Below are 27611 nucleotides of genomic sequence, written 5' to 3'. Positions count from 1 at the left end.
TGAAAATGGTCCATGGACTTTTGATAATCAATTGTTGATGCTGTATACTTTGAAAGAGGGGGAAGATCCATCTGCGAGTCAATTCACACATACAAACTTCTGGATACAGATTCACGGTCTTACACAGAATTTGTTTACTGAGACAGTGGCACGGGCATTGGGAAATTTCATTGGGTCTTATGTATCTATAGACTCAAAAGCAAAATGGATAAATGAATATAGCTATCTTCGTGTGCGAGTTAGCGTGGATATCAGACAACCATTACAAAGGGGAAAAAAGGTAAGAAGGGCAGGAGGTGATTGGTTGAACTGTGTTTTTAAATATGAAAAATTGCCAACTATATGTTTTATATGTGGTCTAATTGGACATTTGGATAGACATTGTGAGATCTTTTTTCGGAGTAAGGAAGAGGACTTAGTAAGGGCTTGGGATGCTTCTATAAAGGCTCCCTTACGCCGTGTTAGTGTGATGGGAGGAGAAATATGGCTGAAGGAAGAAGCTAGGCCCGAAGGAATTAGGGTATATGGCTCAAACAGAGATGCTGGTAGTAGTACAGCGGGACAGCTGAAGGAACCAACTCCTAGACATAATATCCGGCATCTATTAAGGAACTTTGGTGTAAGCTTTTATGATCAGGAGGATATGGAAGTCCCTCTAGTTAATCTCCTGCATTCAGAAATCGGATTAGAAGTAGGAGAGGAAAGGAAAAGACGAAGGGGAGAACTTGTGGCATTTCAACCAAAACCAATTGAGACTATACAAGAGGTAACTATTCAAACCATGGAAGTTGATGATTTATCCCCAAACCAGGGAAACAATAATGATAATAAAGCTTGTGAGCAAGAACAGAGAAACCTGAAAGTACAAGATAAAGCTAAACAGCAAACAGGAAAGGCAGGCCAAATGGTCTGCCCAGAGCAATGAAAATCTTTAGTTGGAACTGCCAAGGTCTGGGCAACACTAGGGCAGTTCCCATTCTGTGTGAGCTCATTAAAGCTCATAGGCCTGATGTTATTTTCTTGTATGAAACTCTGGTTTGTCAATCTCGCATTGAAGTTATCAGGGTACGCATTGGTTTTGAAGGATGTTTTGTTGTTGATAGGATTGGGAGAAGTGGAGGAATATATGCTTTTTGGAGGAAGGCCAGTATGTGCTCCTTAAGGTCATTTTCACCAAATTACATTGATTTGACTGTAAATGACCCTAGGGATGGAGACTAGCGGCTTACTGGTTTTTATGGGTACCCAGAGAGAGCTAGACGAAGGACTTCTTGGGATTTACTAAGGAGCCTTGCTGCCGCCTCTTCTCTCCCATGGTCTATTTTGGGAGATTTTAATGATCTACTTGTTCATAGTGATAAAAAAAGGGATAAATGAGCATCCAGAGTGGTGTTATAAAGGATTTAGAGATACTCTGACTGATTGTGGCCTTACTAATATTCCGTTACAAGGTTATCCGTATACATGGGTACGGCACAGAGGTAAACCAAATGAAGTTCAAGAGAAGTTAGATCGAAGCCTCTGTACAGAAGCGTGGGGAAGACGTTTTCCTGGTAATTTTTGTGTTAATTCTATTGCTCCCACTTCAGATCACTCCCCAATAATTTTGCATACGTCAACCAACTTAGCTATTCCGAGGCGAAAACAGTTCAGATTCGAGCAACGATGGCTAAGGGATGAGGAGATTTGGAATGTGATTAAGGAGGCATGGGGATCAGATAGGCGAACAATACTGAGTTCGCGTTTAACGCATGTGGCAGAAGTGCTTATGAGATGGAGCAGAAGTAGTGATGCCAATTTTCGTCAGAAAATTGAACAATTAAAAGCAAAGTTAATACAACTACGTGATGGGGAGAGGTCCAAGTAATAATGATGAGTATGAGTCAACCCGAGCTGAGTATGTGAGAATTATGGTTCAAGAGGAAGACCACTGGAAACAGAGAGAAAAAGTCTTATGGCTTCAGGAGGGAGATTTGAATACTCGTTTTTACCACTCTTTCGCTAATGGAAGGCGGAAGCAGAACAGTTTAACTGGGCTCAGGAATAATGCAGGAGAATGGGTTGATGATAAAGATGGGATGGGCCAGATTGCAATACAGTATTTTGAATCGGTTTTTTCTGATAGTAACAGTGAATGGAGTGAAGTGGTAGATTTAATGTAGCCACGCATCACTGATCGTGATAATGAGCAATTACTGCGATCACTGACAAAACATGAATTCAAGAAAGCTTTATTTGATATGCATCCTGATAAGTCTCCAAGACCTGATGGATTTAATCCAGGTTTTTATCAAAAATTCTGGGACATAATTGGAGATGATATCTTCATTGCTGGATCAACATGGTTTGATCAAGGTATGTTCCCCTCTGAGCTTAATAATACTATCATTACTCTCATTCCAAAATGTGAGAATCCTGTTATTATGACTGAACTTCGTCCAATAGCACTGTGTAATGTTATACTCAGAATTTTCTCCAAAGTCTTAGCAAATAGATTGAAAATGCTTTTGCCTGGAATTATCTCTGAAAATCAATCTGCTTTTATTAAAGGGAGGTTTATTCATGATAACGTTTTGATTGCTTTTGAACTTATTCATAGCATTAACAATAATGTTGCTAAGAAAGCAGGTAGTGTGGCATTAAAAGTTGATATGAGTAAAGCATATGACAGAGTGGATTGGAATTATCTAAGAGAATTGATGCTAAAGTTGGGTTTTGCAGATAAATGGGTTAATTTGATAATGCATTGTGTATCTTCTGTGCAATATATGGTTAGAATAAATGATAAATTGGTTGGTCCTGTTTGCCCAAAAAGAGGACTCCGCCAAGGTGATCTACTGTCACCGTATTTATTTCTGCTTTGTGTTGAAGGGTTGACGTCATTATTGAAGGCAGCTGAGAATAGGGGGTTACTGCATGGTTGCCGAGTTAAGAGAGGGGCGCCTGCGATTTCACATTTGCTCTTTGCGGATGATGCATTCTTATTTTGTCAAGCTACCATATCTGAAAGTAGAGTCTTAAAAAAATTACTTAGATAATATAAATTAGCTTCGGGGCAAGCTATAAATTTTGAAAAATCTGGAATCATGTTCAGTAGAAATGTGGCAAATGACCTGGCTATGGGAATTTCTAGCATTTTGGGTATTACTAGTCCGTTGAATACAGGAAGATATCTGGGTCTTCCATCGTTGGTGGGTAGAACGAAATGAGCAATCTTTGCACACTTCAGAGACAGGTTATGGCAGCGGCTACAACGCTGGAGAGGAAAAGGAATATTAAAAGCTGGTAAGGCTACACTTATTCGAGCAGTAGGGCAAGCCATCCCAATCTATTTCATGAGTGTATTCCTGCTCCCTATATCGACGGCAGAGGAATTACAGCGAATGCTGAATTCGTTTTGGTGGGGTAATAAAAAGTCAGGTGAGAGAGGACTGAATTGGATGGCATGGGACAAATTGTGTGCTCCAAAATTGTTGGGAGGACTGAGTTTTCAAAATTTTACGGCCTTTAATCTTGCTATGTTGGGAAAACAGGGATGGCGGTTATTTACCAATCCATCTTCGCTTGTTAGTAGAGTTTTCAAAGCTAAATATTATCCAAGAGGGGATTTTATGGGGGCCTCATTGGGGCATTCACCAAGCTTTATATGGCGAAGTATCTGGAGTTCCCAACTAATCATTAAAGAAGGAATCAGATGGAAAATTGGAAACGGTCAATCAATAAATGTATGGACTAAGAGATGGTTGCGTGATGAGGAGGATGGCTATATACGAACCCCTATGGTGGAAGGGTTGGAGTATTTGAAAGTCAATGATTTGTTTATCCATAATTCCAGGGATTGGGATTAAGAGCTGTTGGAGGAAATTTTCGAGCATAGAGATATTACAGAAATTCATAAACTGTCTGTTGATACTTTGACTAGTGAGGATCGGTTAATATGGAAATCCCATTCTTCAGGACGTTACACAGTGAAAAGTGCTTACCGACTGGCTACAACGCTGGAAGCAGGAGAGAGATTTCATGTTCAGGGTGCTTGGAAAAAATTGTGGTATGCTGAAATTTCACACAAGGTCCGACATTTTGGCTGGCAACTAGCACGCAATTGTCTCCCAACACGTGTGAATCTCCAAATACGCGGGTTATAGGTATGTAGTACTTGTGTGATATGTAACGAACCTTGGGAGGATGGATGGCATCTTTTTATTGAATGTACAGGAGCAATAAGAGTGTGGCAGAAGGCGGGACTTCTGGATCGAATTAATGCGGAGGCGGCAGTGGCTGAGAACTTGACAGCATGGTTTCATAATATGATTAGAGCAGCACCGGAACAAATTGTGAAAACATTTTTGATGCACCTCTGGAGCTTATGGCAGGCTAGAAATACCCGTCTTTGGCAGTATGAGATTCGTACAACAGATCAAATAGTGGCTCAAGCTTGCACAGTACTTAATGATTGGTCAGAAGCAAATGCCTTGAGAAATCGGACTGGTACGGGAGAACAGCAGATCGGAAGTACAGTAGCAGGAAATATTTCATCTGCTGGTTGCACGACTTGGCACCCACCATCGAAAGGATTTCTCTCGTGTTGTGTTGATGCTGCATGTTTTAACACTGATGGTCGTGCAGTAATAGGAGCAGCAGTACGAGATGCACATGGGCAGTTTGTAATAGGGAGATGTGCGAGTCTGTTATGTTGTCCGACAACACGAGAATGTGAGGCCGAAGCTCTATTACAAGCTATGCAATGGCTACAAGTTGATGGAATAAGAAATGTGGTTTTCGAATCTGATGCTAAACAAGTAATTGATGCAATAAATTCTACTTCTGTTGATGATTCTGAATTTGGGGATAGAATTATTCAAATACGATCGATTCTAATATCAAATGACTCTTACTCAGTCAAATGGATACGGCGGCAAGCGAATGAGATGACACATGTGTTAGCACAGTCTTCTCGTTTATCTACTTGCCCTTCTGTTTTTAATTTATTACCGAGTTCTGTTTCTGTTTCATTGTTACAATTTTGCCATGATCTGGCTCATTAATGCATTATTTTTTTGGTTCAAAAAAAAATATGTTAACGTAAAAAGGCGGGTACTGAATGAAAGTTTTAATGAATACTTATAATAAAAATAATACATACATAAATATTTTTAATTTATTTAATATATTAATTTTTTTTTATATAAAAAATTATATCTTTTGTGGAATTATTTTTAACCTGAGTTAAAAACAACCTTTAGTGGGAAATAATTTTTAACCCTTCTTAAATGGTCATTTACCGTTAGATCTAAGACCTAATTAAATTTATGTTTTAGGATCCTTTGAATCCCCACGCTAAGATTTTAACCAATTTATATTTAACGGTGAATGATCAAATTCATGTGGTCATGAAAGTGCATGTGAACACTACTAGAGATATTTAACCCCCTTATTATAAAATAGGCCTAATACATTATCAGCTCCCCGAACTTGTTCAAAATAGTAGATTGATTCCCTGAACTTTGCAATTATCTCACTAGCTCCCTAAACTTGCTTATTTCGTATCATCAGCTCTCTAAACTTTGCAAGTGTCTCACCAACTCTCTAAACTTGTTTTTTTTTTGTAACAATTAAATATAAAAACCTATTAAACCTAGATTCTAAAAATACTTCTTCATTTATTCGAGATGTATTTTTTCGCTTCTTCTACCTTTCAACCTATTATAAGAGTTAGTGTTGCAGGTTTGAGAGATTTGAATGGATGAAGGATCAAGATTTAGCATTATGATTTTTGTATTTAGTTGTTATAGAATAAGCAAGTTTGGGGAGTTGGTGAGACACTTGCAGAGTTTAGGAAGCTAATGTACTTTTATGGATAAGTTTAGGGAGCTTGTAATATGAAATAAGCAAGTTTAGGGAGCTGGTGAGACACTTACAAAGTTTAGATAGCTAATCTACTATTTTGGACAATTTCAGGGAGCTGGTGATGTATTAGGCCTATAAAATACTATATATATATATTTATTAAATTATTTTTTTATTTAATAAAATAATCAATAAAATTATTATTATTAATGAAATAAAATTTATTGATTAGTTATTAGTTTTATAAAGAAAAAGTACCTATTATTAGAACACTGGTAAAAATGGTCATCCAATATTTCTATTGGTACCACACTGCAAAATTCACAAATTTTAATAACCCAATTTTGAAGTTAAGACAAACAGAAAATAAAAAGTATCCAGATTTAATTAACTTTATTCAATCTCTCTTTTTTAACCTTCATTCATTGCTGTAAAAAAAAAAACTTTCATTTATTAATTTATATAATATAATATAAGCTACCAATGAATGAGAATCTGATAGTTTCCATAGATAGATAGCTGAATGAACTGGATACCAATACTTATTAAATTAAAACCCCTTCCTCCCTATATCTTCCTACAGATGTACTCTAAAGATACGCTCAGACACATTACCAACTGCATGTCAACCCCCTTCTTCCCCCCTGTCAGCCTTCGAATGACACCACACCCCTCTCCCTCACTTAAAATTAAAGTAGAGTGTAATAATAAACAACCCCTGCCACTGTAAAAAAATAATTAATTACCCTTAAGACTTTTGCTCAGTAACAAATAACTCTGGTTGGCCATTCCACAAAACTCCAAATTTACGTAACCGTTACTCTCCAACCCTCTTTCTTTAATTCTGGCTTTGTTCTTAATTATACCCATCTTAAGCTTTGGAATTATCATTTTCCTCCCCCTCCCTTCATTTTCCGGCCAAAATGTCACCGGCGACGAAGGTTTCTGATGGAGGAGGAGGACAGTACCCTCCTCCTCTTGCTTCTCATGAAAAAGTTGTCTCAGACCCTACTACTTTCTGGGATACTCTTAGGAGATTTCATTCATCCATGGGGACTAAGTTTATGTAAGTAAGAATTTTTCTTCAATTTCTTGGTTTGGGTTTTTTTAAAAATGTTAACTTTGGATGTGGGTTTTGAAGGATTCCGGTGATCGGAGGGCAGGAGCTTGATTTACATGTGTTGTATGTGGAGGCTACAAGGAGGGGTGGTTATGAAAAGGTGAGGTTTTGATGGTGGGATATAGTGAAAAATAAGATTAAGTTTGTGGAGGTAAATGGGAATTTTTTGATGTGCAGGTTGTTGCAGAGAAGAAATGGAGGGAAGTGGGTTCGGTTTTTAATTTTTCTCCGACGACAACAAGTGCTTCTTTTGTGTTGAGAAAACATTACTTTGGGCTTCTTTATCATTATGAACAAGTTCATTTTTTTAATGCCCAAGGTGTTGTTTCTTCTCCATCAGGTATATAAATGTGTTTTTCTTGGTTTCTTTCTTGCATGAGACTTGGCAACTTTTTCTTTTTCTTGGCCTGCTTTCTTCAAATGGGTGATGTTAGATAGATGTCTTGGGTAAATTACATTTCTGCCCCTTAACTTAGTTCTTATTTTTTTTTTGCTTCACTTTGTGTAACAAAAGACCAATTGTGTTATGGAACTTACAGAAGTTCTTTTGGCTCATTGAATTTGCTTAAAATCATCGTCTAATTCCAAGTGGTGGAGCAACAGAATATTTAGATAAATTGAAATACATCGCTTTAAACAAGTTTAGAGAAGCATACCCTAAGTAAATTTAGGAGACCAATAAAGAACTTTAAACAAATTCAAATGACCAATAGCTTAATTTAAGCAAGTTAAGGGACTAGTTAGACATTCTCTAAGTTCAAGGTTAGAGCATCGCAACAGTAAGTAACTTTAAACAAATTTAAATGACCAATAGCTTAATTTAAACAAGTTAAAGGACTAGTTAGACGTTATGTAAGTTCAGGGAACCAATCGTTTTTATTTACTGAGTCGTTTAAGAAATAAAGTTGTTTAGAGTTAAACTTTTTGTTAAACCACCCTTTTCTATTTTACAAACGAAACGACCATTTTTTTCTTAACTAATAACAAAACAATACTTAAACGATCTTGAAATCCAAAGTTCAAAAATTAAAATTACTTACAATATCAGTATCATTAGCTTTGCAACAAAGGGTTATATGCTATTATAGTTATCGTCTTTGATCAACTATAAAATGAGTTGAGGACATAGGATATAAAGCGTAATGTTAGTAAAATGCAGTATTTAGGGGCCATACTGTCGTATTTTGAAGTTCACGAGCTATAATGAAATTAAAAGCAAAACAGAGTCTCTGATGATGTAATTTACCGTACATAAAATTAGAAGGTAAGTTAGGATTTTATTTATATGATATCATAACATTGTATTCAACGTTGGATATATTTGCTTCTCGTTTAATAGAAAGTTAAGCTATATGAATCTTTATATACGTGACATTTTCAAGCGTCTTATAAATTGCAGCTGCATTTTACGGAAGCAAACCCGAGTTAGCGATCGTGGAATATTCTCCCAAAACGATACCGGATTCTCCACATCCTCATGTTGATGTTGAAGGTGAGTTTAAGTTAGATTTCAAAAACTCCCAATTAAGTGGATAAAATGAGTTTCAGTTTCACACCACAAATGTTTTATCTAATTTCATCCCCATAAATCTTAATTCATTTCCTACGTTGTTGTATATATGCTTGCAATTACGATTATACCCAACACATCTGTCAAATTCCCATTATCTTGGGGCATTTTCGTAATTTTAACTTGCTAGTCGACCTCTCCTTATGGTCCCACAGACAGAAAAACACACAATATGTATAATGTTTACTATGTTGTCTCTACATTTTATACTCCATAGTTTACATATCCGACCCTTGTGTCACTATCAAATTGGTATTTTTTTTTATTATAACACGATAACCTGTTTTGAAACCCGAAATTCATATTACAACCTGTGCAGGATCAAAAACATTTAGTGCAGTTGGAACAATTGATGGGAAATTCGACTGCGGTTATTTAGTGTCTGTGCAAGTGGGCTCGGAGGTTTTAAGTGGAGTGCTGTACCATCCGCAGCAGCAAGACTCGGCAGCCCAACATAACAAGGCGATTGTGCCGTATGCCAGGCGTAGAAATCGTCATGGTAGGCGAAGAAGCAGAAGAGCGGGCGATCCTAGCTACCCAAAGCCGAATAGAAGTGGCTATAATTTTTTCTTTGCTGAAAAACATTATAAGCTCAAATCTCTTTACCCTAATAGAGAGAGGGAGTTTACCAAAATTATTGGTCAGTCTTGGAGCAGTTTAAGTGCAGAGGAAAGACTGGTAAATAACATTTTAGTAATTCGCAACTTCGTTCTAACGGATCCGAGATTTACAGATAGAGGCGCTTCAATAGATATCTATAGACATTGAAATACTCGTTATCTGTAAATCTTGGATCCGTCACTATCCATACTTGAATTGAAATTTTAATTTTGATGATGTTTGTTTGTGGATTTGCAGGTTTACCAGAATATTGGATTAAAGGACAAAGAAAGATATAAAAGAGAATTGAAAGAATACAAAGAGAGATTGAAGCTGAAGGAAGTTAGTGATAGGTAGATGTTTTGAAATTTAACCAAAAATCTATTGCAACATGTGTAGATATGGTTTATTTCTAGTGCTATTTATGTTTCATTTTAATTCATTATTATAGGAATAGCAACATTTTAAAATAGTCTTTACTATTCTCATATTAGTTTAGCAAATTCAATATTTATTGATCAGTAATTTTCTTAACACATTAGGTTCTATTGGACAAGTCAGTTATGTGAGTAATTCGTGATTTAACATACAAAACTGTTAACATATTACTATTCATTTAAAGTAAAAGAGTTAAAAAATTATTTGGAATGACAATTTATTATTTGAAGTTTGAATCATATGCATAATTTGACTGTTCATGAAAGGTTTAACGTGTTAAAAATAAATATCAAGAGTTTAATGTTTCAATTTAAAAGATTGTGAAGTAATTTTCGTTTGTGTCCCACAAGTGATGTAAGTGTTCAAAAATATTTGACCAAAGATTTAATGTATTCATTTAAAAACCAAACGTTTAATTAAAAAAAAAATTAAAATAATCAACAACTTAAATGTGCAATTTTCCAAAATTACCAAAAGAGCACAAATAAATAAAAGCTGAAAATTATAAAAAAATAATTAAAAATAAATTTCATTGAAGAAATATAAATTAAATTTAATAACATAATTGATGAGGGATATGGGTTAAGCCTATCACACACAGCTCCATGCCCAATATACACGGTTAAAGGGAGCAATGGGCCATGATCCAGTGGCCCACTACATCACAACTTAGGACTGGCCCGGGGTGCGCTGGCCTAGGACCTAAGGGTGGAGGGAGCTAAATTTGTTTTTTAGTGTTATATGTATATATGAAAGTTAATTTTTTTTTTTTATATAGATAGTGATAAAATCATTCAAGAGGGTTTAATCATTTCTAAAATCTCATTGATAACAGAAAAATTAAAAAGCCTGTCCAACCTTTACACTTTAGTTAGTAAATTTTATATTAAATGGACTTTTATTGCTTATTTTGCATAGGTCCCCCAAATTGTTAGTATCGACCATGACTACACTTTATAAAAGAGACGACCAATGCTTAATAGAAAGGTCTGCTGTATTCTTTTTCTACATTAATAGATATTCTCTCTCTCACTACTTTGACTAACTTGAGCGTTAGAATATTCCTAAGGACTGTTCCCGACGCAGGTACTGCACGAACTCCGAAGATCACCTGGCATTCCCACATCTTCATTATTTGGTGCGGTGAGCGTGGAGAGCAACTGATCCTCAACCCAATTCGAATACCCCACCTATGATGAGCGACCCGCAGACATTGACCCTCGTCAAGGAGAGCCCCATAGTAGCACCACTAAACCTGTCCCCTATGTTCGTAGAGGTAAAGCCCAAAGTAGAAGAAGCCAACACCACCGGTCAACTGGTTAATGTTATCTGTAGCTTCCAAACCATATAAACTGTGCAAACTGTGCAAACTGCAACACATATAATAATCGAGTAGCAGCGGAGCTTGTAGGAGGAGAACGTGAAGATCTGACAGTTCCTCAAAAGTCAAACCGGCACGAGGGAACGAATCCCTCTCACAATCTATATAGGTGTGGCAAAGTCCGTCTTCGCACAAACGCTAGCCCCGCTCCAGACCACAACCAACCCACATATTTCACGAATAACTACCACCGGCAGTCCGACGACCCTGACCATAACACCCCAAAAGGTGGAAGACTTGCTAGAATCCAAAATCTAGCGATTCCTCGAGAAGCACACATTGAACGGGATAATAGAAGGAAACATCACCTCCAACAAAATTCCCCTTGTTCATTGAATCATCGACACCTGCTTCTTGAGAGACTGGAAGGCCCTCTATTTAGCCTTTTACTCAAGGAGTAAAGACCCCAACGATCACATGGCTTCTTTCATGAGAACCATTAACCTCTACTTGAAAGATGAGAATATCATGTGCAAGGTTCTCCCCACAACCCTCTCAGGAAGCGCTCAAGGATGGTACCGCGGGCTTGCGCCCGAGTCAATATCGACTCTTTTGACCTATTGAAGGATCTCTTCCTGTCTAGGTTTATGGCAGCAGCCAAGGTTAGAAATATCAGCTCGGGCCTGAACGACCTCCAACAGCGGCCCATAGATCCACTTAGGAACTTACTTTCGAGATTTTACCATCTGGCCTTTTAAGTCAAAGGCCTCAAACTGGAAGTTATGCACGACGCGTCAACAAAGGGTACATCCTGCGAGCCCCTCAAGCAGAAATGTTTCAAAAAGATGCCAAGGTCTTTCGAAGAACTCATGGCTATGCCGCAGACATTCGTTCGATATGACAACTGTGACCGACCACCGGGATACGAGGAATCAAAGAAGGACAAGGCCAAAGGTGACTCTAAACGCGAGGAAAGGGTAAACTACCCACAAACCTAGAGACGGAGCACCAATGCCCTATCAACCTTGTAGAGAGCCCAATAATACGGAAGTGAGGTCCACAATCAAACTAGACACAACCTCTAGAAGAGAAGTGCATTACGCAGAACGCACTGCTCCTCAATCATCGTGCAAGAGCAGCCACTGTTGGAGAGGGGATCTAGGCCCCGAGGAGATAATGAGCAATACTAAAAATACAAGTCATCGGAACACTCAGCAGAGAATTGCAACTAGCTGCAAAAAGAGATCGATAAACTCCTAGAATATGCCCCCTAGAGAAACTCGACAGGAAGATCCGACTCATAGGCCATGTGACCCAGCCTCTAGGCTAGAAGACAATAAAAAATCTAGATATTAGGGCGAAATCTAGGTGATTAGAGAGGGAGCCCCTGCCCACGGCGGAGCCTCCAAGGCTTCTGACGAAACATTGACAATAAATTCCAGCAACTCTAAAGTGATATTGAAATATCTTTGTGGAAAGTCTATCATCGGCAAGATGTATAAAAAGAAGTCAAGCCCAATCTATTAAAAAATCAGAAAGAATTGACAGACATAATATGGAGAGAACACTCTAATGGCCTTTACAAATAACCAACGTCATTAAGAGTCTTCTAAAAAATCCAAAACCGTAGAACAAAAGCCAAAAAACATGCTAATATTTAAACTCATATCTTAAAATGCCACAACCACCACGCCATCCACGATGCTCACAATGCCAAATCGATAATGCAATCAAATAATAATTGAACCTAATAGCAAATAATATAAAGATGTAACAAAGTACAAAATGAGTCAATGGTGATTACTAACCTTAAATATCAAGAGAAATCTTCGACTATTGTCATCAAAAGAATTTCTGTTTCAATGATCAAAATACCATTAATAATATATCCAAAATCGCTTAAAGAACCGGATAACTGTACATTAGCTGCATATATCAGGCAATTTAAAGTAAAAAATTATAAAAAAGGTCCTACTTTGTTTGTAATCTAAAACGTGTTTACATATTGACACCTTTGTCGTCAATTAAGACCCCAACTCACAAAAATAAAGTAAATTAAAATAAAAATGATCTAAAAAACGCAATCTTTCACTAAGAAAAATATTACCATGATGAAAATGAGAAAAAGTTATGGCCAAAAAAAAAATTGCGAAAGGGGAAGCCAAATGATATATACAAAAAGAAAGAACAAAAAACATACAAGGAAAGCTAAAAATTGCTGAAGAATAAAACATACAGGAAAGAAAAAGAAAAGAAATCGTAAAAGAAAATGGAGAATCCAAAGAATTTCAATTGAATACCATAAGAGAGATTTTAGGTGGGAATTAGAGAGATTTTAGGAGAGATATTTTAAGGATTAAACCGTGTAGAACTCTTAGATATAATACAATTATATATTATTATATTTTGTTTATCACTAAAAAATGAAAAAGTGACACTTCAATTCAATCGTTACTATTTTATAATATATATAGATTAGAAATTTAATAGTGCATGTAACAAACACCACATAAAATATATATTATATAAAAGATATATTAAAATTAAAATACTAATTTTTTATAAATTTGATTATAGATTTTTAACTAAAATCACAAAATAATAATATAATTTGATTAGTAATATTACTTTTAATTCTAATATAATAAATAAAATTATGTAAAATTTAATTAAACATATGTGAAAATTAATTAGTGGTAGAAGGGTAAAATTGTCATTTTATATAAAATTTACGGATGAAAAAACTAAATTGTTAGTTTTGTCAAAACTCACAGATGTTATATGGTGTCTAAAAAGAGAGGGCTAACTAGTGATTATACACAAACTCACATACTTTTTTTTTTTGGTAAGAAGGGAAGAAAAAAAAAAACAAACAAAAACCTAACCCGGGATCAGTCTAGGAAGACTGACCCCAATCCTATCCTCAAGAAGAGAAGGTAACAGAAAAGAAGGAGGAACGGAAAGGGTAGAAACACCTAACATCCCCCCATGCCCAGCAGTTGCCAAGCGATCCGCCACGCGGTTTTGCTCCCTATAAATATGGGAGAAGGTAAGAGAATCGAAGGCAGGACGAAGCCTCAAGATGGCTTTAATGAGATTCTGACTCTTAAGACAAACAGCCTATCTATCCGAAACCCTGTTGATAGCCTCCAAATTGTCAGACTCCACCGAAAGTCTTTTAACACCCATGCGAATGGCGAGTTTAATGCCAGACAAGATCCCCCAGAGCTCTGCAGTAAAGGAGGAGCCCGTACCTAAGTTATGGGTAAACCCAGCCAGCCAGGCGCCACCAGCATCCCGAAGAACTCCACCAGCAGCAATTCTACCATTACTAAGGCAGGAGCCATCCGTATTCAACTTGACAACCCCTTCCCTGGGCTTCCTCCAACCAACTAACTGGACCTCTTTAACCGGGGAGGGGTGAACCAGGGGCTCTCCTTCAAAACTCTTTGTAATAACAGAGAGTTTTTTCGAGAAGTAAAACCGGAGGTCAGGAATAAAGACAGTCTTCTCAGCAAATAACTCTTCATTCCTCCATTTCCACATTTGGTGACAAATAATAGCGAAGAGAATAGCCCCGTGCTCCATACTGGCCAACAAATTCCCATTAACGCCTTCAGAGAACCAGTCAATATCAGAGAACCCCATAAAGGAAGGAAGGATGTGGTGAGGAAGGACCCCTTCCCAAACCTTTCTACTATTCGGGCAATCCCTCAAAGCATGGCACAAGGTTTCCACATGGCCGCTGCATCTGCTACAGGCACCAGATACAACGAAGTGCCTTCTGTGTCTATCTGCATTCGTGAGGAGCCTGTCTTTGACTCCCAGCCATAGGAAACTCCTAATGCGGTAGGGGACTTTGAGGGCCCAAATGGACTTCCAAATTTCCAAAGGAGGATCAGCCCTATTAGGGGTAAAAGCTTCATAGGACGATTTGCAAGAATAAGAACCATTATTAGTCAAGGCCCAGCAGTGTCTGTCCTTATCCTCCTCCTGATTACTAATCTTCACACCTCTAATATTAAGGAGGGTCTCCAGGCTAAGAAAGGAGTCGAACTTAGACCAGATCCAGTCTCCCTCCGAGTCCACCACATCAGCAATTCTCCAGGAGAGGAGATCATTCGGCGGAGGGGCGATGCACACCTCAATCAACGGTTTGTCACCAATCCAGGTGTCATACCAGAAACTAATGGATCTCCCATTACCCACCTCCAAGCCAATCCCCGTACAGAACTCAGCAAAAACAGCACTAAGCCCTTTCCAGAGGAAGGAACAGCTGACAACCCTCTCCTTCGGGCCACCAAAGATTCTATCTTTCCTATACTTGCCGCACAGAAGACGAACCCAAAGGGAGGAGGGGGATTGCCACATTCTCCAAAGAAGCTTCATTAACAGGACTTTATTATTGTCCTTAGCTTGCCTTATACCAAGACCCCCCCTGCTCTTAGGCTGGCAGGCTTCCTTCCAAGGGACCAGGTGAATCTTCCTCCCATCCCCAGACTCTCCCCACAGAAAACGCCGATTAATTTTATCAAGGTCGTTGAGGACCGGCTCAGGGAGATTACAGGCTTGCATGATGTGATTTGGAGCAGCGCAGTTGATAGACTGGATTAAAGTAAGGCGACCTGCAAGGGAAAGAGAATTAGCTTTCCAGCTAGCACACAAACCGTTAGATTTGTCCAAAATGTCTTTAAAAGAGGCTTTGGACACCCTGTCACTATGAAGAGGGACCCCAAGGTATTTCCCAAACGATTGAGTCAGGGGAATGCCAGACATCTCACTCAGTCTTCTACACAAGCTATTATCCATATTCTTGGAACAAAGCATACGGGATTTATGGATGTTAATCTTCTGGCCAGAAGCCTCACAAAAGCAGTCGAGGATATCCATCACAGCCTTAATTTGTTCCTCATTACCCTCCACAAAAAGCATGACATCATCAGCAAAGAGTAAATGGGTAACAGGGGGGCAATGTCTGTTGATGGAAACAGGGTGGAGAGTCCCTTTGCTCACCGCCTCTTGGATCAGGTGAGACAATATTTCCATGGCAATAACAAAAAGGAAGGGGCTCATAGGATCCCCTTGACGAATACCCCTGGATGGAGAGAACTCATCCGACATATCCCCATTGATCATAACCTGGAAAACAGGAGAGGAGATACACTTTCCAATCAAATTCCTCCAGTTCTCCGGGATACCAGCTTTGGCTAAACTATCCAGAAGAAAGCTCCAGTTCAACCTATCATAGGCTTTCTCCAGATCCAGCTTGAGAGCCACGATCCCTTTCTTGCCTTTCTTAATCTTCATAGAATGGACAACCTCCTGGGCAATAACAACGTTATCCATCAATTGTCTTCCAGGAACAAAGCTCCCTTGATTTTGGCTGATAATATCCGGAAGGATCTTCTGGATTCTATTAGCCACAATCTTAGTAATAGCTTTATACAAGACATTACAAAGACTGATGGGTCTCATCTGGAGAAAGGAAGAAGGCTTGGCAACCTTAGGAATCAAGACAAGGAGGGTTTTATTAACCAAACTGATATCGTTCGAACCACCAAAGACACCTAACACAAAGCTGTATATACCCTCTTTAACAGTGTCCCAGTGTTTATGATAGAAACTAGCAAGGATACCATCAATACCAGGAGCCTTAGTGGAACCGATGCTGGAGAAGGCCAGATCAATCTCTTTAAGCTCAATGGGATGGAAAGCATTATTAATAGCATCCTCCCCCAAACGAGGAAAGGAAATGCCAGAGTGGGCACTCTCTAGGTCCACAGCTTCCTCTCTGAACATGTCCTTGTAGAAATCAAGGGCAAGGCGCCGAATGTCCTCCTCCTCAAAAATCCACTCACCACTGGCGTCTTTAATAGCCTCGATCCTATTTCGCTGTCTCCTAATGATCGTTGAGAGGTGGAAAAACCTGGTATTCCGGTCCCCATCTTGAATCCAAGCCTTCCTAGATTTCTGGAACCACAGAAGCTCTTCCTGTCTAAGCACAGCTTCCAACTCGTTCTGAAGAGCTCTTAGGTGACCATTCAGGCTATGATCAAAACGAACCTCCAAGCAACGATGAACACCTTCCATTCTCCTCAAGAGTTTGTTCTTCCTCCTGATAATATGACCAAAAGTATTTTTATTCCAAACAGCCACATTCCTCCTGAATTCCTCAGTAGCGAGGAGAACATCAGAGTGGGGATGCCAATTTCTTTTAACGAAATCCTTAAACTCGGGGTGAGACTCCCAAGCCACCAGATACCTAAAAGGTCTATTACCTTTCAGCCGATTTCCTTTGACCAAATTAATGAGGATAGGGCAATGGTCTGAGTGACGGAAAGGGAGATTAAGTACCTTGACCTCAGGAAACCTATAAATCGCTGCAACATTAGCGTACACCTTATCCAACCTAACAAACACACTATTCCTTTTCCAGGTAAATTTGTGGCCAGCAGCACCCAGGTCCGAAAGCCCGCACATATCTATACTTTGCTTATGATTAAGACACCGGTTCACATAATGATTACCCCCTCCTCTCTGATCACTCAAGAGGGCAATGTCATTAAAATCCCCGGCAACCAACCACGCCTCCACCATGTTAGAGCTAAAAGAATGAAGGATCTCCCACAGCCTTCTTCGGTTAGTCAAAACAGGATCAGCATAGACGAAGGTAATAAAGAAGGGTTTATTACCCGGGTAACACACCTTACTATGGATGAATTGACTGTCCATAGTAACAATATCAATATTGACTTGACCTGGCTTCCAAAAGAGCCAAATCCCCCCTGCCCGGCCAGTAGCCTCCGACCTGACGCAATTCCAATTCTTAAACTTTCTAACCACCTCATCTGCTTTGGCTCCACTAACCTTGGTCTCAAGAAGGACAAAGCAGGAAGGGTTAAACTGTTTAATGAGATCATTGACATGAATGCGGATAGCCTTGCTCGCCGCACCTCTAACATTCCAAACGAAGAAGTCCATCAGAGGGGGAGACTACAGACGCAGGCCCAAACCCTAGATCAGGTATTTGTTTGGGGCTCCGGAGAGCCTAGAGGCGGTCCCAGAAGGACCCCTTTTATCCAAAGAATTCAAACCATGAAGGTTCTTTTTAGGTTTCCCTTTGGGATTCTTCATGTTTAACTTACTCACTCCTATAGTCTTACCAATAGGAGCATCAACAGGAGGATGTAGAGTACTCGCCTCCCTACTCAAACCCTTCCCAGCTGACAGGATAGACTGGGGAATCTCTTTGCCTTTAGCAGAAGCATTAGAGACAAAGAGAGGATTAATAGAATTACCCAGACTAGAGGCATGCTCTACCGACTCCAGACCAGGCATGCTTAAATCAATCTGCTTATCAGAAGGATCCGAGTCTTGATCTTCCTCCATAGACAAAACACCGAACCTTGACCCGGAACCCGAAGCTGAGTCCACTCCAGTCTCAATCCCCTTCTTAATATCCGGGGGTCTGACCTTGATCTCAGGAGCAATCTGGAGAGTAGTCATCTTCGTACTGATATCTGGTGAATGATTAGCATTAACATTAGCCCGTGGCTTCCTTCTCACTGGCCTCTTGGCAAGCATCCATGGGCCAAAGCTCCTTACTTCCCCTTGACTCTTCTCAGCTTCGCCTATGATAGGTTGCACCAACTCCTCCACGTCCTTCCTCCTCTTAGGACAACCCTCAAGGGTATGGCCAAACATACCACATTCATAGCAGATGTTGTGTATACCTTCATATTCAATATGATAGACCTTGTTTTGAGTACAGAACTGAGAAAGAAGAGGCTTAGCGAGATCAATATCGATACAGACCCTGGCAAACTTGCCTCTCACTGCCCCAATGGCAGTCTTATCAACATGGTGGACTTTCCCAACAAGGCTACCAATCTTGTTCAGGAACCTATCACTGTAGTATTCAAGAGGTAAGCCCGGGAACCTAACCCAAGTAAGGATCCTGTTAACAGAGCAATCATGGGGATCAAAATTTGGGACCCAAGGTCTCAGAGCCAACACATGATTGGAGATAATATACGGACCACCATTCACAACAGCATTGAAATCCTCAGCCCTTGTGAATTTAATGACATAATAGTCATTTTCAAGGTCTGTGATAGTAACCTTTCCTTTCTTTGCCCATTGAGCCTGGATCCTCTGGGCAAAATAATTGAAACTGATCCTTTTCCCCAACACAGTGACGATTAACGCCAATTTCCACTTCGATCTCATGACCCGCTTGTCATCTGAGGACAGCCGGATCCTAGGACACAGCGGGTTATCAAGCTCTCCATCCTCAGAATCGGAATCAGAGAGAAAATCCCCGAAATCATTCTCAAAAGCATCCACCTCCATCATGGGATCCTCCTCTGAATACACAAACTCACATACTAATAAACTATTTACCCAAATATAAAAATATATATGTTTTTCTATCTTAAATATTTTATATTATAATTTTACACAGTATATTTTATATTTTCATTTTTTATATATTAATTAATTTATTAAAAAATTTAAAAATATAAAATTACAAATCAGATTAATCTTCAATTAATCACTGGTGATCCTATCCGCCCAACTAGCATATGTTAGTTCGGTCGAAATTGATAAATTATAATATTTACTTAATAATTTTTTTATAATTCAAAAGACATCGTTGTTGCGTCAATTAACTGTGACGCAATGTAAGCCCTAAAACATTTTAGTTAAAAAAAAGCCACAAAAATTCAAATTTGGCAAATTTAGGTAACCGTTACACTCCTTTCTGTCACTCTTTTTTCTTTTAATTGACTTTCTTCACTCTTAATTTAGTTAGCTTTGGAATTATCATTTGGGAACTGGACAGCTCAAGTCACTTTACTGTGAAAAGGTACTATGAAAAGCTTTGCAACTCCCATGGGCATGTTCCCTGGAATCGATTTATTTGGATGAGCTTTATTCCCCCTTCTCGATCTACCACTAACTAGAAGATCATTTACGGCTGCATCACCACTCTTGATCGTCTTTAGCTCCACGGGTTTTAGTTAGCATCTCGCTACGAAATATGCCAAACTGAGTCTGAAACAATGGAACACTTGTTCCTTGATTGCTGTTTTGCCACATGTCTTTGGAAAGAGTTGGAGTTCATCTTTGGGGTTACTGTAGACTTGAATGGCTCGTTTAATCAATTTTATGATCGGCTATTAACTTTCAATTTGGAAATTTTGTGTCTGGTCTATGGAAGTTGGCAGTAACTTATTGTTGCTGGCTTATCTGGTCCTCCCGCAATGCGGTGGGGTTAATCCAAACCACTGCTCGGAAGCTCCGCTTTTGTATTCGAGAGTCGAGTTTTTGCATTACTGATTCGTATGGTCACGAGCCTGCTGATAGGCGGTCTCTCAGTTTATTAACAATCCCGCTATGGTCGCCTCCTGCTCCAAACATCTCTATGGTCCGATGGGTCCCTCCGCCCCGTGGCTGGACTAAGGTAAATACTGACGGGTCAGCTTTCGGTGTCCCTGGTGTTGCGGGTGCTGGTGGGATTTTTCCGAATTCAAGGGGATTCACAAAAGGGAGCTTTGCCTTTCCAATTCCTGACACTTACACATATTTAGCAGAATTAAAAGCAGTGATGTTTGCTGTTGATATCGCCTAGGAATGAGAATGGTCGACTTTTTAGATTGAATCAGACTCGTCATACGTAGTCGACTTAATTCGTTGCAAATCACGGGTAGTTCCATTGACTGTTAGACAAGACTGGATGAGATGCCTATCTCAATGCGCCTCGATGGAAGTTATTGCTACCCACATCTACAGGGAAGGCAACCGCATTGCAGACGCTCTGGCTAACTTTGGAACAACCTGTGCTGCGATCCGTTGGTGGAGTTCAGCTCATGCGTTCTGTGACTCTTACATTTTTGATGACTTATATAATCTTGCACATTTACATTTTACATAACTCTCACTCTAGTTTGTAATTCTATTTTTTATTCTTTAATATATTCGGGTAGTTGCCTTGTCCGATGTCGGGAGTGCCAACCTCACTAGGATGTCTAAATTCGGCCTGAGGTAGCTAATCTACTTTCATTCAATTTTTTTTTTTACTTTCTTCACTCTTAATTTAATTAGCTTTAGAATTACCATTTACTTCCTTTTTTGATTTTCGAGCGAAAATGAAGAAAATATCATCGGTGACAAAGATTAGTGATAAAGGAGGAGTTGAAAAAAGTTTACAAAACTAAACTGACAAATTATAATATTCACTTAATAATTTTATATTTTTTAAATTCAAAAGACATAATTATTACGTCAATTAACTATGACGTAACATAAGCCCTACAATATTGTAGTTTTAAAAAAATTCCATTAAAATTCCAAATATGGTAAATTTAATTAGGTAACGATTGTACTCCTTCCTGTCATTCTTTTTCCTTTATAATTTCGGCTTTATTCACTCGTAAACCTATCACTATCTATCGTAGGTTTTGGACTCCCTTCCTCCATTTTTCGACGAATATGAGCAAACTCTCATCGGCGCCAAAGGTTACCAATGGAGGAATAGTTGCAAATGAGCGTTATCCTCCACCTCTTTCTTCTCACGAACAAATCGTTAACGACCCTACTTCTTTCTGGGATACCCTGAGAACATTTCATTCAACGATGGGGACCAAGTTTAGGCAATGTCTTCTTCCCTTTTTCAATTTCAATTTCAATTTCCGATATTTTATTTTATTTTATTTATCTTATTACTCGTTCCTATATGTTTTAGAAGTTAGTGAGTTTCCATTTTTTTTATTTGATTACATGTTTCGATGCATGAATGGGTAAAATAATAATCGAATTCGATTCGTAGATTAGGTCTTCCTTTCGGGTATTAATTTTTTTTATACGATAACTCAATTTTATACGTAATACTCGAAATCGAGCTTAAAACGTAAAAGTAAGTCTAATTGGTTTGTCGGTTTTGTTTGATTGTATAAAAATATTAACTTTGAACATGTGTTTTTAAGGATTCCGGTGATGGGGCATCAGAAGCTTGATTTGCATGTATTGTATGTAGAGGCTACAAAGAGGGGTGGTTATCAAAAGGTGAGATTTTAATGATGGAATCCTAAAAAATATATTTGATTTGTGGACCTAAATAGATATTGATTTGCAGGTTGTAGCCGAAAAGAAATGGAAGGAAATTGGTTGTGTTGTTAATTTCTCTCCAACTATAACAAAGGTTTCATTTGCATTAAGAAAACACTACTTTAGTCTTCTTTATCATTATGAACAAGTTTATTACCTTAAGACACAAGGTATATTACACTTTGTTTGGTTTTGGGTCAAATGAGTGGTGTTAGATGACATCTTGGATGAATTATAATCATTTACTCTTAATTTTATTATTATTATTTTTATCATGATCCGTACACTTGAAAAATGAGAAATTATAAATTTTGAATTATATACTTATGATTTTACTTTAATGTTGATCAAATTAAAATAGCCAATGAAAACTTGAAAATAGAAAAATTCAAGAATTGATATGTATTAAATTTGTCATATTTTTTCATTTGGCATTCCAAATTTATACTTGAACCTATTGCATATATAGTTAAATTTGTCAATTTTGTACCTTATTGATGATTTTTGACATGATACCAACAAGCTTGTTATGGTTAGTGTAGGCATTAAAACCGGGGGACATGTCTTCTTATGGTTACCAACCATTTGTACCGTTAATGACAAATTTCCATTTAGTATTTAAAATGATTTTCTTGGACTTAAGTCAAACTTAGAGAGGTTAGAGAGGCCATGAATGCATGTTGAAGGTTGATTTTATAGAGTTAAATTTCACATGACAAATGTTTGATCTAATTTGATTTGATCCCTATAATCTTGATTTGCTAGGTTGTTAAATAACATGTTGGTAGTTTGTTTGTTTGCAATTAGGTTGATAGTCAAGATATTTGCATTATCTTATTATCTTAAGGCATTTTCCATAGATCATTTTATGTTATATTTTTTGTTTTTTATTGAGTGTCTCACTTCTTCTATATCCTCTCTCTTTAACTGAAATCTGCTAATTGTTTTTTGGACTTGGCACAACATCTAAGAGACCAATATTTTTTAGTTTCCTAAAGTTGCTAATTTTTGTTCTTACAACGTTTACAGGACCAATAACATTTAGTGCAGTTGGAACAATTGATGGGAAATTTGACTTCGGTTATCTGGTATCTGTGCAAGTGGGCTCCGAGGTACTAAGTGGAGTGCTTTATCATCAGCCAGAGAATGATGAAAACGGGGAAGAAGATGCTACGTGTGGGGCGTGCGCAGGGGCGGAGCCAGCCCAGGACGTGGGGTGGGGGGAGCGGAGCCCTCCCGGCCACCAGCTCCGCCCTTGAGTACGGGTTATTTTGTCCCCCTGTAGCCCTCCTAAAATTAATATATATTGACTATATGTAGTATTATTTAAATGTTCAAAGGTAGATGAGATGGTTAAGGATGAGCTCTTCTATTTTAGAGGTCCTAGGTTCAACACTCCATAACCTCATTTTATTTTAGAATTTGTTTTAACGCGTTGGAGGCTAAAAAATTAAATTCCTGGCTCTGCCACTGGACGTGCGGTGAAAGCCATACCCATGAATTCTGGATTTACTGTGACATATGTAAGAGATGGTACCATGGAAAATGTGTGAAGATAACTCCTTCAAAGGCTGAGCATATCAAGCAGTACAAATGTCCTGATTGCAACAGAAAGAGAGCACTTGAGTTTTAACTTAGATGCAGACATCAATTCAACAGCCAAGTGTTGAGAGAAAGCTTGCTTATTCCTTCGGTTTCTCTAGCTGCTCCAAAGTGATGCATTGCCCTTAGAGCATCTTCTTTGGCCATAAATTGCATCATGACATCAAGGTAAATGTACCTGATGTGGACATGAAGATCAATTAGAGCTTAATCATACTATTAGACCAATTTAAGCCCGCACATAAAATAGGCCGGACTTGAGATTGGTCACAAATAATTGAGTCCGACCAGGTCTGTTCTTAAATTATACATATTTTTCTTACCGAGTGTTGATTTCAGTTTCTTTGAGAAATTCACAGGTTTAGCAGAAGAATTAGCAGTGTCAATGTTGAGAATAACTTGTTCTTGTTGGCTTTCTTCTTTTTGGTGATATGTTTTCGGGGACTTTCTTAATGACTCCATAACTGGAAAGTTGAAACAATATGTAATGCTTCATTTGGGGAAAAACCAGTTCACCGCATCCGGTGATGAATTCGCTTGGATGCGATAAGGTTTGATGTTAAGTTTATTCTCTGTGTCGCATCCAGTGATGAATGCGCTTGGATGCGACAAGGTTTGATTTTAAGTTTATTCATTTGGTTAGCACAAATACAAGTACATAAATGAATTTCAGAAAACATAATGTACTAGTACAAGTACATAAATTAATTTCAGCAAACATAAGTTTTACATACTCAAATGAAATTAAAAAAACATAAGTTTTTACATAGTACAAATATATAATCATCAGCAATTCACAAATGCTTTGAGTTAGTAATATTAGAACAACTTGTAGAACTTGAGATTACACTAGGAAGACGTGTGGTATTTGGTAGCATGTTGGGACAATTCAAGCAATTATGACCGGTTCTTGCATCTGCTACACCTTCTGCGAATTACATCTTCACCTACTGATGACCTTCTTTTTACCTTTCGGTCGACTAGCAGACTGCTCGTCCTTGTTAGGGGGTAGCACTTTCATAACAGTCTTGCATACCTTCCATTCTGACTGGTGACCAAGTGGATATATCAACTCAACTCATGCCAACTTAAGTGATTCGTTGGTGTAGTAATGGTGTACCCAACAATATGCATTGTCCATTCAAGATTTAGAAGCAACTTTACATACGTGTTTACATGGAAACTGTGTTAGTTACCATTTCCTACACGTACATGTTTCTGTATTTAAATCAACAAATCCCCCCTTTTAATGATCGCTGATTTGAAATTTGTGATTATCAACAGGAAAATACGAACAACGAATTGCTTTATGTACATGCCTTTTCATCTTTTCTTCGACCCACATGGTCAAATGCCCTTCACGTTCTTCTGCAATAAAAAACATATTGCTTATGTATATATAACATACAAACCGATCAAATTTTATTATGAATAAACTCAAGGTTATAACCTGCTAGGGTACGTTTATCGTAAAACCATTTTTGGAGATTGGCTCGTATGAACTCGACCAACATTGTGATTGGTAAACACCTAGACTCCACTATAACCGAGTTGAATGATTCGACTATATTGCGATGATAATGTTATACCAACGACCATAAAATTATGCACGTGACCATTTCTCTTTTCCAGCTTGCTCTAAATAGTCCGCAGCACCAAGATATAGTGCACGAAGTCTCACAAACCTTTCCTTAAAATCAGAGGGCCGATAAGCTTTTGCACATCGCCAAAACACCTTATTTATCTTCCTAATTTTTTGAAATCTCGCCTTCACATTATTTTGCAGATGATGAGCGCAAGCCCTATATACGACATTTGGAAATACCAAATTAACTGCATATATAATGCTCTGATTTCAGTTTGATATGATGACTAGATCTTCAACATCACAAATACACCTTCTCAATTTGGTCATAAACCAATGCCATGATTCATGACTTTCCTTCGATCCAATTCCGAACGCGATGGGATAAATCTGATTATTTCCATCAAGGGCAACTACAATGTACAATGTGCCAGGATATTTACCTTTTAGAAAAGTTCCATCAACGGCTAAAACATGTCGAATATGTTGTTTAAAACCTCTTAATGAAGCACCAATATCCATAAAGAAGAATTTTAAGTGATTATCATCATCAGTTTCAATACAGGTCATGCGTTCCTAGGTTAGTACTCTTTAATGTCTCACAGTAGTCCGATAACAACATAAACGGCTCCTCATATGAACCACCTTGAGCATCCAATGTTTAACTTTCCTACTCTCCAAGCTTTCATGTTAGAGAGATTAACTGAGAAATCTCATTCAAAATAAAAAACGATGTCCTTTAGTAGATACATTCGATTCTCCAAATCAAACCTATTTCGAAGTAGTATCCTTACAACTCGTTTTCCCTTTTACCTATGATGCAGACATATTTGATCTCTCCCACAAGTGTGTAGGTCCATACTATCCATTCTTGCAAGCTTGAACATATCGGAACCTGGAATGACAATATCTTTAGCCCGTTAGTTACATTTTTCAACATCTTTACATTTCACTTCAAACAAAAACTTTTTTGATTTGCACATCTTCCATTCGACGGAATTTTCGATTGCATATTTCCTAAATGAATCTTGCAATTCTACTTTGTTTGAGAATATATCATTCAGCCTCAAAGTAGACTCTTCACTTGATTGCTTTGATGCAGAAGTGAATAGATGGTGAAACCCACTGTAGAATCAATGAGCATGCCTATGCATGACAATGGATACGAGTTCTTAGGAAACACCTTATTTTGATATGTGAAATCAATGCACATACGCCATTTACCATTGGCTTTCTTCACCAAGACCACGTTGGCTACCCACTTCGCATAAATCACATCCTTAATATGATGAAAATTCCAATAACTTTTTTTTAAACTTCGGCCTTAATAACCTTCTGCTTCTCCAAGCCATGATTTCTTAACTTTTGTAAGATAGGAGGAGCATCTTTATTAAGGTTCAAATAATGCATCATAAGGTTAGGAGATACCCAAGCATATCCATAGGAGACCAAGTGAGATCATGTACGTTTGTCTTCAAAGTTAAAATAATATCAGCCTTCGGTTGTTCTGGGATTTCTGTAGTAACTTGAATAGATTTTCCCTCACCTAACCAAATAGTCTCTAAGGCCCCAACTAGTTCTGTTCTCTCACTTTCTTCCTCCACAAGATCATGCAGGCTTCATATTCAAAGACGCAAGATAAGTTTCTTGAGCAATGACCTGATTTCCTTGAGCTAATGATATGCCTTCCTTCATCAGTATCTGTCATACCAAGTGGTGTGTAGACAAGGCACCTGCATATTCGGCTAAAAGTGGACACCCAATGATGACATTATATGGCAACACTGAATCAATCACTAAAAATTCAGCTTTAGAATGGCACTTGACTGGATCATCACCAATAGAAATATTCATCTGTGTGATACCAATAAGGGGTACCGAATGTCTCGATATTCCCACTAATGGTGATAGAGTTGGAATCAGCCTTTCATGATCCAGGCGCAATGCTTCGTACGCCTAGCGAGTAATAATGTTCATAGAGCTACCAATTTCAATAAACACTATGTGAACCTTGTACTCCTCTAGCAAAATCTCAATAACTAAAGCATCGTTATGTGCTTTTCGAGTAAAGTTGCCAAAAGAGAACTCCAATCTTGATTCAACTATTCTTTCATGGTGCGTATGTACCATTCGTTTTTTCGTTGAATGAAAAATGCCACACAAAAAATCCAAATTTAGCAAATTTTGGTAGCCATTGCACTCATTAGCACTCATTTTTCTTTTAATTTTATCTTTGTTCACTCTTGAACTTAATTACTATCTATCTTAGCTTTGTATCATTTACTTCCTTTCTTCATTTTTTGGTGAATATCAACAAGATGTCATCGGCGACAAAGGTTATCGATGGAGTAGTAGTTGAAAACAAGCATTACCCTCCTCCTCTTGCTTCCCATGAACAAATTGTTAAAGAGCATACTTC

At 38.1% G+C, this 27611-nt stretch overlaps 2 protein-coding genes across 2 annotated transcripts; both read left to right on the top strand.

Annotated features, from left to right (window-relative positions):
* Nucleotides 1-6659: 6659 nt before the first annotated feature.
* LOC136200833 (high mobility group B protein 9-like) lies at nt 6660-9612 on the top strand. The gene is made up of 6 exons (XM_065991308.1): nt 6660-6913; nt 6989-7067; nt 7145-7307; nt 8367-8459; nt 8857-9215; nt 9396-9612. Exons 1-6 carry the CDS (start codon nt 6771-6773, stop codon nt 9492-9494), a joined length of 936 nt encoding a protein of 311 aa, XP_065847380.1. The 5' UTR covers nt 6660-6770; the 3' UTR covers nt 9495-9612.
* Nucleotides 9613-21390: 11778 nt separating this feature from the next.
* LOC136200448 (high mobility group B protein 9-like) lies at nt 21391-23264 on the top strand. The gene is made up of 4 exons (XM_065990825.1): nt 21391-21551; nt 21885-21963; nt 22034-22194; nt 23051-23264. The coding sequence occupies exons 1-4, from the start codon at nt 21391-21393 to the stop codon at nt 23262-23264; spliced, it is 615 nt and encodes a 204-aa protein (XP_065846897.1).
* The last annotated feature ends 4347 nt before the right edge of the window (nt 23265-27611 follow it).

Source organism: Euphorbia lathyris, chromosome 7 (genome assembly GCF_963576675.1).
Source record: "Euphorbia lathyris chromosome 7, ddEupLath1.1, whole genome shotgun sequence".
NCBI lineage: Eukaryota > Viridiplantae > Streptophyta > Magnoliopsida > Malpighiales > Euphorbiaceae > Euphorbia > Euphorbia lathyris.
The sequence above is the reverse complement of the archived record's forward strand: the minus strand, read 5'-3'. Positions and strand labels throughout refer to the sequence as shown.